The sequence below is a fragment of the Caretta caretta genome, chromosome 2 (genome assembly GCF_965140235.1).
Source record: "Caretta caretta isolate rCarCar2 chromosome 2, rCarCar1.hap1, whole genome shotgun sequence".
Taxonomy (NCBI): Eukaryota; Metazoa; Chordata; order Testudines; family Cheloniidae; genus Caretta; species Caretta caretta.
In genome coordinates this window covers 10,284,585-10,300,710 of record NC_134207.1, presented here as the reverse complement: position 1 = coordinate 10,300,710, position 16,126 = coordinate 10,284,585, and the positions used below count along the sequence as shown (strand labels likewise).

Here is a 16,126-nt window from a genome sequence, read left to right as displayed (position 1 = left end):
CTGCTTAAAACTTGGCCAAATTTTAACCATGTGGTCTGAAAATTTCCATGCTGGGTCTCTGCCTCATATTTGCAGAAGTACCGAACATTCATAACTGCAAGTGAAGCCCACTGGAGCTGCGTTCTAAGTATTCTGAAAAATCAAGCTCTAGCCGTCTCAAGCTGAGCACCAAAAATTAGTGGACACTTTTAGCTTTTATCATTTTGTGCTTCAGCTCCCCCTGCTGTAAAATGGGGATAATTTCCCCACCTCATCTCATCTGGGAATGCAGGGCTGTGTAGTTTGAGTTTTACATATAGTGCATTTCTCATTTAGGGCACAAGCAGACATCCTGGGATCAAGCAGCCATGGGAAGCAAAATTTATTAAAGGGGATAGGGGGAACTGAACTTCGGTGTCCACACATTGTGGGTGAGTGCTCTAACCACTAGGCTAAAAATTACAAGGAACCATCTCTCCCACCGCCTCCCACTGGGGCTTAAGTGTGTGCTAGGTGACCTGGTGCCTAAACTGAGGCTGCTGTGCACATGTCAATTGGCAGATCTTTAGATGCCATGGGCACTTTACCAGCAGAAATTTAGGTGTCTACAGAGATAGGCAGCAGCTGGGCAGGGGTTTTGAGGATCTAAATTTTGGATTTAGGTACCTGAAGTGGCAGTTAGGTGTCTTAATCCCTTTGTGGATCTGTCTCAAAGTCCCTCTCCCCTATAATATTTAAGTGATGAATGAGCACAATAGAATCTCAGAGTTTTGAACCACACACTTCATTTGGAACTGGAATCAGGCAGCAGCAGACACACCAAAAAAAAAAAAAAAAGCAAATACTGTACAGTAATTACATTACTGTGTTAAATGTAAACTAAAAAAAATAAAGGGAAAGTTAAAATTTTTTTGACAAGGTAAGGAAACTGTTTCTGTGCTTGTTTCATTGAAATTAAAATGGTTAAAAGCAGCATTTTTTCCCCTGAATAGTAAAGTTTCAAACCTGTATTAAGTCAATGTTCAAAAGTTATAAACTTTTGAAAGAACCACTGCAATATTTTGTTCAGTTATCAACCACCTCCATATCCAAGGTGTTTGTAACTCTGAGATTCTACTGTATTTAACAATTTGGATTTTACAAGAGCAGCTCAAACTAATGAGAAAGGCGAATTAAAAAATATGAATTTAGAGAAACACTGATGAAGGCAATCACTAGAGAAAAGTTACGTCAACCAGTCCAATGAAACCATTAACACACACACATACACACACAGCACAACCACCTACTTTCAATTTCTGTGGTACAGAGACGACAAAGGAAGTGAAACTATTTGAGACCCCCTTTTTTTTTTAAACACAAAAGACATGATTTAAGTCAGTGAGTGAGAATATATCATAGCTGCAGCTGTTGTCTGGCAGTAAATGAATGAATAATGAATTGGATCTGCCCCATTTGTTTTCTAGTAGCTCATTTACCCCCAGAGAGATTGTTGTTGTTGCATTACTCAAGACTTACATTACTTATGAGAAAGCTCTTCAGTTACTTAAACATCCGCATAGGTTATTTAATCTTGCTTCCTGTTGACAGAAATCTAAGCAAAACTATCCCTATTTTTAAATAAAAGCCTTGGCTAATCATCCCATGTACACTGTAAAATAATCAGAGTGTATTTGCTAAAACATTCAGGCATTTGTTTCAACAGCAGCACCAAGAAAAAGAACCCCAAACAGTTGTGTGAACAAATTTGCTGTTGCTGCCATTCCCGTAGAAGCTAAGCCTCTGGAAACTTTTAGACCCACGTAATAATAATGGAAACATTTAGCAAACTTTAACTCGCCTCCCATAATCAGGGCAATGTGCAGTGTGTTCTACAGAGACCTAGAGAAAGAGTTGATAGCTGAAAAGATACCACACATACATACTTACCGGGCCCTGGAGGCTCCCGTCCTCTCGGTCTATGCTGCCTCTGGAGAGCCGCACATCAGGTTTCTAGAGGAATGAACAATGTGGTTTTGTATTTTGTTTATAAGAGCATTATAAATTCAAACAGCCTAGGATTAAATTCATCCTAAAGGCAAGAAAGTACCATCAAAAAATTTACACTTTGACAAATAGAGATGTGATTTCATTCCATTCCATTCTTCACATCCCCAGTTCCTGTAACATGCTCTTGCAAGTACAGATACTGAAACTATCAGTAGCTTCTAAAGAACTGTTTTTCAGCTACCCGTTTTCTGCTAGCACATAAAAATGCTTTATATAAATATTGATAGTACCATTTCCCCAACACAACATTGGAAAACCTGCATTTTAATTCTCTCAGAGGCAGCAAAGTCGTTTGTTATTGTATTTTCTTCCTAACAGCAAAAATTTCAACCACAGGATGAGAAATGCTGCGCATTAATTCCTGTTTCCTGCTTGAGAAAGGCTTATATGTACTTGGCTCCATCTCCAAGCCTGCAAATGGGGCCAATTACTGGAGCTCCTTAAACACTGCATTTAAGATACAGAAAGCTAATAAAGAAGACTGGTTTCGATACCCTTCTGCTGATAGAAGAAGCAATAAACAAATTTACCTTTTATTAGAGTTAAAAACAGTACATGGAGGGCTCTTTTTAAATGGTACAAAAGCTTTAGGGAAAAGACTTTTTTTTTAAACTTAATTTATCACTCCCTTCCTCACACACCCAGGTATCCACTGTACTTATACTTCTGAGACAAATAAACATTTAGAAAGACCAACAGATAGGCAGTCCTGAAACAATGGCTATGGTTGATCCCAAGACCACAAGGTCAGCTCCGTTAGGAAATTCCTCTGATGTCATGGATAGACCAACAAAGAATGAAAGAAGATCTGTCTTCTACCTCCCTCAGCTAGGAATGTGTATGGAGGAGTCCATTTTCCACTGCACATAATGCCTACTAACTCCAGTGAAAATTACATGGAAATACAGTGGAGGCTTTTCTTATTTAAATAAATGCAGACTACAAAACGCTGGATTTCCACTAAAGTTATGTCATGTAGGGCTGTAAATCGTTTTGGGGTCAAACTTTTTGGAGGACAAAAATTCTGTGATTTTCATTTAAAACTACCCAGTCTCTATTCTCTGCTTATGAATGAAAATATGGGAGTGCTGTGCCCTGGATTACTCATGGTTAGGTATATCTTGCTAAATGTTCCAGAAAAAAATTGAAAAAATTGAAAAAAATTTGTGCTATACTACAAAAACACACCTAGTATCAGTCTTTAGGAATAGTCACCATTTGTTGGCAGCCAGTAAGAAGAGCCTGAGCTGTGGTACAGTCATACTGTCAGCATTCACTCAGGCTTTCACAGACTATTTGTATTAAGGTAGCGCTTAAAGGCCACAGCTGAGACCAAGACCCCTTTGTGCTTGGCACTGTACGACTACATAGAAAGACAGTCCCTGCCTCAGCGAGATCTTACATTTTAAATAGACAAGACAGACAAAAGGTGGGAGAAAGGCAGTATTATTATTCTTATTTTACAGATGGAAAACTGAGGCAGAGAGAGATTGTGTGACTTGCTCAAGGTCACCCTGGGAGTCTGTGGAAAAGCTTGCAACTGAACCTAGATCTCTCGAATCTCAAGCCATTGCCTTAACCACAAGAGCACACATCCTTTCTGACAAAAGATTCTTTTTTTGCTAGCTATGTAGGTGTCCAGTATACATATAAATATGCATCTTACATAAACCATGTAATGTTTTTCATTATATTTTAAACTAAACAACACAAAAATTATCTTCTCTATCTTAGTAAATGAATGTAACCAAAGAGCTTTACATTACTATTGGATTTGCAGCTAGTGTTCAGAAATTGTCTTTGTTTCATATATATTTACATTGCAAATGCTCTTGGGCAAAGCGAAAAAAAATCTCAGTCACTAAAACACTGGATTGGGAAAACTTCAATGATTTTTAAGTTTCTGTGAATTTACTTATTCTTCCAGGAAAGTGCCTAATAGTAGCATTCGCTCAGATAATGGTGAAATATTCTGTGTTTTTGAAGCAAAGGCAGAAGCATAATTACATACACTACACCTGATAGAATAAAATACAACTTTTGGTGGCATTAAATAGATACAGAGAAAGGGAAAACTGATGGAACGATAGTACTTCTATTTTCTCAGCTTCAAAATACAGGCAGGGAAAAAAATCACTCTTTTTTGATTAAAAAGAAAAGGAGGACTTGTGGCACCTTAGAGACTAACAAATTTATTTGAGCATAAGCTTTCGTGAGCTACAGCTCACTTCATCGGAAAGCTTATGCTCACGAAAGCTTATGCTCAAATAAATTTGTTAGTCTCTAAGGTGCCACAAGTACTCCTTTTCTTTTTGCGAATACAGACTAACACGGCTGCTACTCTGAAACCTGTATTTTTTGATTGTGCCTTGTTTTTAATATTCTGTAACTTTGCCCTTTAAATGCCAGGATCACACAACAGTGCTGTCTGACTACTCTATAAAGAACAGAAATCATTTAACACAGGTACTCTAGACAGTTAAAAAGAAACTGTAGAAAACTGCCTGAGGAAAAGAAAGTCTCCACATGTCCCAACATAAATCTAGACTTTTCACACATTCAGTGCCCACTGAAATCAAAATAAAGACTCCCATGACTGAATGGGCTTTGGATCAGACCTTTAATGAGCAATTCACTTATGTTGTAAAAACATTTCAATTTTAATCATCTTTAGGGATTCTCTTCCTTTTGGGCTTTGCCAAAATCCATATTGCTGCAGTTCCTTCTATATTTACTCCCTTCTCCACTTTTGCCTATCTTGGTGCATCTGTGGCCGCCCCCGTAACAGTAGTATCTTAGTGGCTAATGAAGACCAAAGAATTAATCCTTGCAACATCTATGTGAGATAGGGAAGTGTCACAGATCCACAAGACCAGTCCTATGGCCCCAGCTTTGGAAGAGTCTCTGGGAGGACCCCTGCAGGGTGCCAGACCCCCTAGGGGGGGTCTCACTCTTCCTCCAGGGAAAGCCACATGGATTCACTGGACCTCTGGGCCTTCAGCACCCCGCTTCACACTCAGAGCTCTGTTCAGCAAGCCCACCTGGGACAGACCCCCTGAGGGAGACTTGTACAATTTTAGGGAGCAATGCACCTCCTCTGTCAGGATTTGCAGTGACACACAGCCAGTGTTGCAAAACAGAGGAGTTTATCAGTAGTCTGGAACACAGCATTGGAAGTCCTTGATTAGCACAGAGAAAAGCAAGTTACAGCAGAGTCCATCCTGGTCAGCACAGAATCCCAAAGCTCTGTCACGCTGACCTCTCTTTGTCCCAGCTCAGGAGTGCACCTCCACTGCTTCCTACAACCAACACTCAGCTACTACCCTAGCACCTCCCCAGCTGGGCAAACTCTGCTTGGCTTTGTGCTGAGAAGTGGGCCATCCATGGTTGTTAATTGCTAGGTATCAAAGTTCTCGTGATTAGATTTGTCACTGTCTTCTCAGATGCTCCACCTAAGGTCCAGACAGCCATGAGCCATTCACACCCGTATCCCTGAGCCTCTGCAGAGAGCAAACAACCCTTTCTACCCTCTAGGGTGTGTTTGTGTGTATATATATTATATATAAACTTAAAAAAATAGGAAAATATTAAAATGAAACTCTACCCTGAAAAGTGACTATGTAAAAATAGCAACCTGCTCAACAGACTTGTCTCATGCAGCATCAACAGAATTGTTTACTAAGGTCCAGTTGGTTAGACCTATGCAAACTCATTGAAAGCAATGATGTTGCACAGGGAATCACTGAGGACATGATTTAAAGACAACGATGCCTACAGGTAACTTCCAACTGATGATGGCTAGGTAGAGGACCATTTAATATCCATTTAATTTATATGTATCTTATTAAAAATATAATGGACTTAACGCTGTGCACACAGCCAGCCTATGTAAACACATGTACTTACAATTGTTACCATTATTCTCCAATCCCTGGCTCTTTCTGGTTGTCTATTACATTCTTTTATTTTATCTGGTCTTAAATTAGCTCAAAAGTTTTTTTTGATGCAGGGTCTGTCTTATACTGTATGTTCTTACAATAACTACCACTATGGGATATCAGGGCCTTTAATACTTATCTATATAAAACCAACAATATGGATAGCCCTTTGCAAAGGAGCATATTTCCCAGGGGCTAGCTGGTACTGGCCTGCAGCACATGTGAGTACTTCAGAAACTTAAGTACATACACAACAATATAAACACTTTCAGCCTCAGTCTAAGAATACAGTGCTCAATGACTGATAACAGGCACCGGTATGGCTTTCTAAATCCCTTGAGATAATTCCCATTCTCAGTTATTCATGTGTATAGCTGTGGGTTATCAGTTCAGCAAAGCGAGAGTTCTAAAGGCAATCCTATTGCAGCTTTGATCTTTCTAAGTGACAAGATTTCACCGACCCTTTTTAGCCCCTGGGTGCTAGCACTGGAACAATGATATGGTGCCAGAATTTTAACAAGGAGCAAAAAAACAAACAAAAAAACCCCCACCTCAGTTAGCAACAATTCATGTGACACTCCCTGAATAAAATACTTGCCATCCATCACACACAAAAATCTACCAGTTTCATACTCTATCCATCATTCTGTACTGCCAAACCAAATCCCTCATCCTTTCCATTCCCTACCCCATTCACAGTACCTTTTGACTCACCATGCTCCCCTTCCCTAGAACCTTATGGAGACTTCCCTACTTGACAGTGGCAGCTGACAGGCATTGTGTGGCTGGTTGGATGGGGGGCTGATCTCCTCTGATGATTAGTTGGTCTGTAAAATATGTCCCCTTTGGTTCTTGAGTGCGCAGTGGAGGGAGTTTTCCAGTGCTTATCGGGGAAGGAGTTGGGGGAGTTTCACTGCATATGGAGTTGGGAGGTAAAGGGGAGCAAAAGTTCCCAAGGAAACCAGTAGGTTGCTGAGCCGCATGAAATTAACCCATCCAGCCATGCTGGTGTGTCCTGCAGATCTAGTTAACACCATGGTAAGGGACAGAAACAATTTATAAAAAATTAATTCTGAAGATGTTGGAGAAATTCATGGTTTAGGATCCCACATTTACCTGGGAAAGTTTATCATTTGCCACTGGCGAGTGCGTTTTTCAAGCCCTGATTCTCCTCATGACCCTTAATACTGACTGTAGCAATAAAACCACCTTCAAATACATTTCATGTATTTCCATAATGTGAAGTCTCTCTCTTGACCTTTCAGACTGTGGGGCTGAGCAAAGGTTTATTTCAATGGAAGAATTACTGAATGTACTAAGCAAAAATGGAAGCGTAAGGAAAATACTTTGTGCTTGCTATTTCTACAGATTTCTTTAGAGCAGGAAGAAATTATATCCTTCTGATCATCAATTCATAGTAAATCAAAACCCTCCAAAAGAAAGGGGATTTCTTGTCTACGTCTAATAAAGTGTGGTCTCACATATCTGAATTCTTTTGGAAATATCAACACGGAGTTTTCAGAATGGATGTATATGATGAAGAATTGGAATATAACCTACTGTACTTACATTACTGTTACTCATTAATAAAAACATATCGGTATTTTCAGGACATGCCAAGCTATAATATCTCGGTAGGATTTTCTCATGTTAAAAATTAAAACCCTATTTTAGTAGCAAGTTACATCAATTACTCTTGAGTTACCGTTCTCAGAGTCAAAGTTGGACAAGTATTAAACCATATGCATGTGGGAACTTTTATATACACAAAAACAACCAACAAGATAAGGAAACTATGCAAGTTATTTCATCCACAGCTATTGAGAGAAGGGAATATAAAGTTCTTAATGTAGCACTCTGTCTCTGATGCCACAAGTGCTGAGAAATTGCTAAACAGACTGCATATGTGCATAATGAACAATTAGGCACTATCAACACAAAACCAGAGAAGGATCCAAAGAGGGAATAAAATACAATTGGGTGAACAGATCATTAAAATGCTGTAAGAAAACATTTTACAGAAGACCAACATTGCACATTTAGCCAACCAGAGGTTCAGAATCTCGAAAATGTGTCTGCAATTATTTGGAATTTAACTGGCAAAACTATGTTGTTTAACCTGAAACACACACATCTATGCATATACAGTATATTTCCTCATCAGGGTTTTTGTATAGGGCACCCGTCACCATGATATTTACGCACTACTAAGGTAAATTATATCTACATGGTTTTGGACTTCATGGGGGCTTCTGTTTGTCTCCTTTCTTCAGTTGTAGAAGGCTCTCCTTTTGGGTTAAATTATACAATCACACACACATACATTCTATAATCTAGAAATGTCAATATTCAATTTTCAAAAATCAGGAATATATTTGATAGTCAGATCCAAAATAATCAGAAATCAGCAATACAAGTCTTAAAAGAATGATTAAAAATTATTATAACAAATGAATTAACAGATTTACTTGAAAATTCATTCTGTACTCAGAGTAAATGACGTAAGTTTGGGTTACACACACACACACACACACAATGACTCTAATCATATAATCCCATCCATATAACAGACCTCTGCCAACATGGATTCCCTGTGAATCAACAGGGCTCTGTAAGGGCACAAGTACCAACCTACACAGATCAGAGAGCAGAACTGTGGCCCATGTTCTTTTCGTCAGTGCTGTAGAGCTGAAATTGAGTGTGGCAGAAAGGGTGGTTTGGTGTGGTAAAGTATTGTGACAGTAGTGAGGTAATGCTTGGAAATTGGTATTGTGTTGATGTGAATGTTGCCTTAACTTTGGATTTCCTTGTTTTGTGCTTGTGTTGCTGAGAGAAAAATACACATGAACAAGTGTAACTAAGATTTTGTGTGTAAATAAATGCATGCAAACCAACACATGTGAAAAAGGTGAGGTAGGCTGCAGTTCAGAGTGAGATCTTAATTTATTTCTTGGACTATTTTAGGCACCAGCAGGAGAGTGAATTTGTGTGGGGGGGTGGAGGGTGAGAAAACCTGGATTTGTGCTGGAAATGGCCCACCTGCTGATCACTTTAGATAAGCTATTACCAGCAGGACAGTGGGGTGGGAGGAGGTATTGTTTCATATTCTCTGTGTGTATATAAAGTCTGCTGCAGTTTCCACGGTACACATCTGATGAAGTGAGCTGTGGCTCACGAAAGCTCATGCTCAAATAAATTGGTTAGTCTCTAAGGTGCCACAAGTACTCCTTTTCTTTTTGCGAATACAGACTAACACGGCTGTTCCTCTGAAACCTGTCTTAATTTGGTTACTGAGTTAAGTTATAGCTATATAAACCAGCAGCAATCTGATTTAAGTGGGTCCACAAAAGGGTTTTAAATTAATCAAAAAACAAATTATATTTGCACTGGTGCAACTTTGATGTTTAGACATCATCATCATGATGTTCCTACTATGCCTCTGGCATTTAGGGCAGTGACGAAGCCTCTCCACTCCTGTCTGTTTCTGGCAGGTCTTTCAATGGTTCCCCAGCTGTGCCCCACGTTTTTCAGCTCGGCTTCCGCAGCTCTTTGCTATGTTGTTTTCGGATGGCCTTGTTTTCGCTTCCCTTCCGGTGTCCATCTTATTGCTCCTCTGGTGATGGAATCAGTTTCCATCCGAAGCACATAGCCAATCCATCTCCAATGCCTCCAAGCAATGATGGTGCTCAGATCCTCTTGGCTGCACTGTGTCAGTAGTTCTTCGTTTGAAATTGTTCTGGGCCAGAAGATATGGAGGATTTTTCTGAGGCAGGTTGTATGGAAGGAAGACAGTTTGGACATGTCATACTTTCTCATTCCCCAGCATTCTGCACTATAAAGTAGTGTTGAAAGTACACAGCTCTGATAAATCTTTGGTTTTGGTGTTGTATTTTGATGATATCCAGACTGTATTTAAGCTCCTGAAAGTGTTCCTGGCTTTACTGATTTTGTTTCGGATGTCCTGGCTGATGGTGCTGCTACCCAAGTATGTTTAGACAGACCTTGATAAGTAATGACTCTTCACTTTTATAATCATTTTAATTTGATGATCTCATGGGGCTTTACAAACATCAAGAAGGCCTCACAACCCCAATGAGAGTTAGGTCAATATCCTTTTATTAGAGTTAAGTGATGTGGTAAAAATCGGGTGACCAGATAGCAATTGTGGAAAAATCGGGATGGGGGTGTTAGTGGCAGTTATAAGTTGCCTATATAAGACAAAGCCCCTAATATTGGGACATCTGGTCACCCTAGGTAAAAATCACAATCAGTGAGAGACTAGAATCCAGAACCTTGGCAGACTCTTGATTTGGCAGAATCCAGACTCCTACCTGGCAGACTCTTGTTCTGTCCAATAGAACATCTGAAGGATGAAATAAGTAAATGATAGACTTCTGCTTGTTATGCATAACATACTATTATGCCATCTCTAGATTGCTAGCTGACAGGTTTAGAGACTCTTTTTTTACTTGTCTGTACTATACTTAATACAATAGCAAGCTGTTCCTTGATTGGTGCTCCACACAATTCTGTAATACAAAGGACTAAATTTTTGTCCATTGTCTTTCAGTTCCACAGCACTGTGAGACACTGATCTCCAAACATTTACATTTTACTCACTTTTGCCAAGACAATCTGAAAGAAAATGTCTTACTGCTAATTTAATTCCTCATAGTGCAATAAAGATGCCAGCCCAGACAGTGTGTAATATGATCTACCTACCAGCAGATGCAGGCAGGAAAAAAACCCCTGATGTCAGGCCTGTACTAAGGAGGTGTCCTAGCCAAATACGTGACTTCCTAATTCACTTCCTGTCTACCAGCAGGTAGAGTTTTCTGTGTCTCTGAGCTTGAAGTTTCTAACAGTTCTTTATCCTATCTAACCTTGCTTCTATACTGACTGAAGCAGTTTTAGCTGATGGCTTTCCTTGGGAGATTTGTTTATTATTTTCTTTTTTATAAGCAGGATTTCAGAATACTGAATTCAGTTAATACTGACACACGCAAACAGAATTTCAGTCTGTCAGTATTAACTAGCTTTGCATAGTAAATCAGTTTTATGAAAGCTACTTTCACAGATAATTTCTCCTCTGCCCATGCAGTAACTTACATTTCGATGCCATTCCAATTTCATTCCTTGTTTGCACTGTTCTTGTTAACAATAATCATAGCATAATCTATTCAGTGTTAAGGATCTTTGTGCTGTTGTGTTTGGAGCTACAGTCTCCTGTTGCAGAAAGAACAGAAAATTCTGAGTCTATGAGCAAATCAGTGTTCTTCCTGGTAAGCAGTGTTGCACTAGTGCCATCCTCAGTATGGCCTCTCTTCTTAATGCTCAATAGATTATAATAGGCAATTGGTAAATTTCCGTTTTCCTGAGAAACTTGATTCTCTGTGGCAGAAGCAATGCATGTTTTAGGAGCCTGGGGTATGCTGACTGCCTCTGTAAACAGACCTGATTCTGACCTCACACCAGTGCAAATTGGGAATAACTTCATTAAAGTCAACTGAGTTACACTCGTTCAAAACCAGTCTAAGTGGAGACTGAAATCAGGCTCTGACACATCTATTCTCTACCCACAGAATAATCCCCTGAAAGTTTCCTAATTTTAGGTGCATCATGCAGGAGGAGAATCATGTTTCTGTAGAGATTTTCTCCCAACTCATAGTCCTAACGTTTTCTCGATGGAAAAGTATTTTTACCAGAGCATATGTGGGACTCAGCAATAGATTTGAGAAAATAATGAACTCTGCTCTTCTTTATGAGAAGAAACAGGAGCACAGATGGGAAATGCTGGTGAAGAGACAACTGATTTCTCACCAGACCATGAAGGATGTTCAGAACAAACCTCACATTGAATCTGATCTTGCATCCTTACACATGCAAGACTCTCGTGACATCTTCAGGAAATATGCACCTGTAAGCTCTGCAGATTGGGCCTATTGTGAGGACAGCTGAAGACATCATATAAGACACACCAAAAGCAATCTTCTTGGCCAGCGAGACAGAATTCAAAGGAAAGGTGAGAGCATCTAAAAACAAATTTCTCCTGATGGATGTGAGGCAGTCTGGATTTAACAGGGAAGTTCATAAAAAAAAAAATGTAGATACAAAGAAGCTTTTAACCTTTTCATATCTATGACTATGGTCCAATAGAGACATGTGCTAGTAACCTGTCCTCCACCATAATTTCCCCAGGAATAAACCTGGAGAATGAAATCTCATTTTCAAGAAGTGCCTGGTTGTTAAGTAAACCATTTCCTTTGACAACATACTACGGATTTGAATACATTATGCTAATAAAATGTTAGCTTGTAATACCTAGCAATATATAAATCTCCATCAAATCTGTAACTGGCATCCAAAAATACGCCTTGAAGTCTCTGATCAGAATACATACAAAGAAAATATAAGCAGGAGAAGAGCCAAAGGTGAGGGAAGCATCCTTTCCCCCATCATTTGCTCAAGAAAAACAAAAATAATCATCCAAGATGAGATTTTGGAATTTTGTGTGTGACTCTCCATTTCCCCCCTTTGTATCCATCAAAGAGTTCACATCTGGCCAATCTGAGGAATGTACAATGTAGCTGCTCCCAGAGCCTGTCAACACGACTTCTAATTTTGCTGGAGTGTCACCTGAGTGCCAATGGTGGAAAACAAAGGCTGACAAAGGCAGACTGAAAAATAACAATTTCCTCCAAGCTGATGCTGAAGCTATATTACAGGCTAAGAGAACCTTCCTATCAGTCTTCATTGATGCTGCCAAATCCCACCCCATGGAATTATCCAGAGTGGTACACTCTGAGTATCCAATCTGAGTATCCACATCCTGTATTTGAATTGAGTATCTAGAGCTATAAAGAACTATCATCCTACTTCACTGAAAAGATCATGCACATTTGGGAAGGCTTCCCAAAAAACTCAATCTGCCCTGTCTGCAGCCCATAGTTTGCTTGAATTCCTCAAGTTCAGTACATTCACTCATCAAGAAGTTCTGAATACTCTAAAGAAGTCTTGACCCAAGACTTGTGAATCCTATCCAAACCCTTCCTGGCTTGAAAGAGAGAGTCATGAGCAACTGGTGCCACTCATGACCAAAACAGCCAACACCTCATTCAGGGAAGGACCCTTCTCTTCCTCCTTCAAACATGCAAAAGTCCAACCAACACTAAAGAAACCCACCCTGGATACATAAATTCTAGCCAAATACTTCAGTATCAAACCTTCTTTTCCTGAGCAAGCTGGTAAGAGAAGTTAGTCAAAAGCCATCTTCAATCTTATCTAACTGAAACTAATATCCTGGGGCTGGCACAATCTGGATTCAGGCCAGGACATGAAACTGTATTGATTTAGTGGCACCGATGGATGATCTGCTGCCAATAGACAGAAGGCAGACATCCATTCTTATTCTTCTGGACTTCTCTGCAGTATCTGATCCAGTTTACAATAAGACAGCTGTCTTGCCTGAAAGAGGTCGCAAGGGTCGAAGATAATACACTAAAATGATTTAAGTCCTTCTTGGAGAGATGAACCCAAAGAGTAGTGATGGGACACTGCACATCTATTGCGTTGCTTCACGAGGAGGCCCACAAGTTTCACTTGTCTCTCCAACCCTATTCAAAACCTGCATGCAGCCACTAGTTGAACTGGTCAGATGACATGGACTCAAGTGCCTGTAATATGAACATGACACACTGCTCTACCTGTTCTTCACCACATACAACCATAGTGCTATCACCAGTAATTGGATGAGATCAGCTCATGGATGAACAACAGCTGGTAGAAACTGAATCTAGGCAAGACAGAGGTGATGATAGTATGCTGAGGAAAGCATTCTGAAGTGTTCGCAGCCACTGTGCAATCTCCTTTGGTAGCGGGTCCAAATCTGCAATTGGTCCATCAGTCTGTAGCTAAATTCTCACTTTCTTCCCTGATGCTAAACTCTCATATAGCAACATTGGTAAGCAATGCTTTCTACCATATCCAGTTGGCTAGGAGACTCCATGCCAGCTTGGCAAATGATGACCTGGCCTCAGTTATTCATGCCTTTGTCAGTTCTGAGCTGCATTACAGCAAGGTGATACAGCTGGGTATGAGATGGTTGAGTTCAGGATTTCGAAAAAAGGAAGAAAGGAGAGTAGCAAAATACGGACCGTGGACTTCAGAAAAGCAGACTTAGACTCCCTTGAGGAACTGATGGGCAGGATCCCATGGGAGGCTAATATAAGGGGGCAAGGAGTCCAGGAGAGCTGACTGTATTTTAAAGAAGCCTTATTGAGGGTGCAGGAACAACTATCCCGAAGTGCAGAAAGAATAGCAAACATGGCAGGCAACCAGCCTGGCTTAACAGTGAAAGCTTCGGTGAGTTTAAACTCAAAAAGGAAGCTTATAAGAAGTGGAAATTTGGACAGATGACTAGGGAGGAATACAAAAATATTGCTAGAGCATGCAGGGGTGTAATCAAGAAGGCTAAGGGACAACTGGAGTTGCAGCTAGCAAGGGATGTGAAGGGTAACAAGAAGGGTTTCTACAGGTATGTTAGCAACAAGAAGGTGGTCAGAGCAAGTGTGGGACCCTTACTGAATCGGGGAGGCAACATAGTGACAGATGATGTGGAAAAAGATGAAGTACTCAATGCTTTTTTGCCTCGGTCTTCACAGACAAGGGCAGCTCCCAGACTGCTGCACTGGGCAACACAGCATGGGGAGTAGGTGAGCAGCCCTCAGTGGTGAAAGAACAGGTTAAGGACTATTTAGAAAAGCTGTTCATGGGTCCAGATCTAATGCATCCAAGGGTGCTGAGGGAGTTGGCTGATGTTATTGCAGAGCCATTGACCATTATCTCTGAAAATTCGTGGCGATCATGGGAGGTCCCGGATGACTGGAAAAAGGCAAATATAATGCCCATATTTAAAAAAGGGAAAAAAGAGAACCCGGGAACTACAGATCAGTCAGCCTCACTTCAGTCCCCAGCAAAATCATGGAGCAGGTCCTCAAGGAATCCATTTTGAAGCACTTGGAGAGGAAGGTGATCAGGAACAGTCAACATGGATTCACCAAGGACAAGTCATGCCTGACCAACCTGATTGCCTTCTATGATGAGGTAACTGGCTCTGTGGATATGGGGAAAGCAGTGGATGTGATATATCTTGAGTTTACCAAAGCTTTTGATATGGTCTCCCACAGTATTCTTGCCAGTAAGTTAAAAAAGTATGGATTGGATGAATGGACTACAAGATGGATAGAAAGCTGTCTAGATTGCTGGGCTCAACAGGTAGTGATCAACAGCTCGATGTCTACTTGGCAGCTGGTATCAAGCTGAGTGCCCCGGGGTCAGTCCTGCGGCCGGTTTTGTTCAACATCTTTATTAATGATCTGGATGATGGGATTAATTGCACCCTCAGCAAGTTCGCAGATGACACTAAGCTGGGGGGAGAGGTAGATACGATGGAGGGTAGGGATAGGGTCTAGAGTGACCTACACAAATTGGAGGATTGGGCCAAAAGAAATCTGATGAGGTTCAACAAGGACAAGTGCAGAGTCCTGCACTTAGGAAGGAAGAATCCCATGCATTCCTACAGGCTGGGAACCGACTGGCTAAGCAGCAGTTGCAGAAAAGGACCTGGGGATTATAGTGGATGAGAGGCTGGATATGAGTCAACAGTGTGCCCTCATTGCCAAGAAGGCCAATGGCATATTGTGCTGTATTAGTAGGAGCATTGCCAGCAGATCGAGGGAAGTGATTATTCCCCTCTATTCAGCACTGGTGAGGCCACACCTGGAGTACTGCGTCCAGTTTTTGTCCCCCCACTACAGAAGGGATGTGGACAAATTGGAGAGAGTCCAGCGGAGGGCAAGCAACATGATTAGAGGGCTGGGGCACATGACTTATGAGGAGAGGCTGAGGGAACTGGGGTTATTTAGTCTGCAGAAGGGAAGAGCGAGGGGGGATTTGATAACAGCCTTCAATTACCTGAAGGGGGGTTTCAAAGAGGATGGAGCTTGGCTGTTCTCAGTGGTGGCAGATGACAGAACAAGAAGCAGTGGTCTCAAGTTAGAGTGAAGGAGGTCTAGGTTGGAAACACTATTTCACTAGGAGGGTGTTGAAGCACTGGAATTGGTTACCTAGAGAGGTGATGGAATCTCCAGCCTTAGAGGTTT

At 40.8% G+C, this 16,126-nt stretch overlaps 1 protein-coding gene across 10 annotated transcripts in view; it reads right to left on the bottom strand.

The window, feature by feature from the left end:
* PTK2 (protein tyrosine kinase 2) overlaps window positions 1-16,126 on the bottom strand; it is a 381,820-nt gene that overhangs the window by 19,816 nt on the left and 345,878 nt on the right. For all 10 annotated transcript variants that reach the window (XM_048841744.2, XM_048841743.2, XM_048841741.2 and 7 more), the window contains one exon: window positions 1,909-1,971. In XM_048841744.2, coding sequence (XP_048697701.1) covers window positions 1,909-1,971 — 63 coding nt within the window. The remainder of the gene's footprint in view (window positions 1-1,908; window positions 1,972-16,126) is intronic.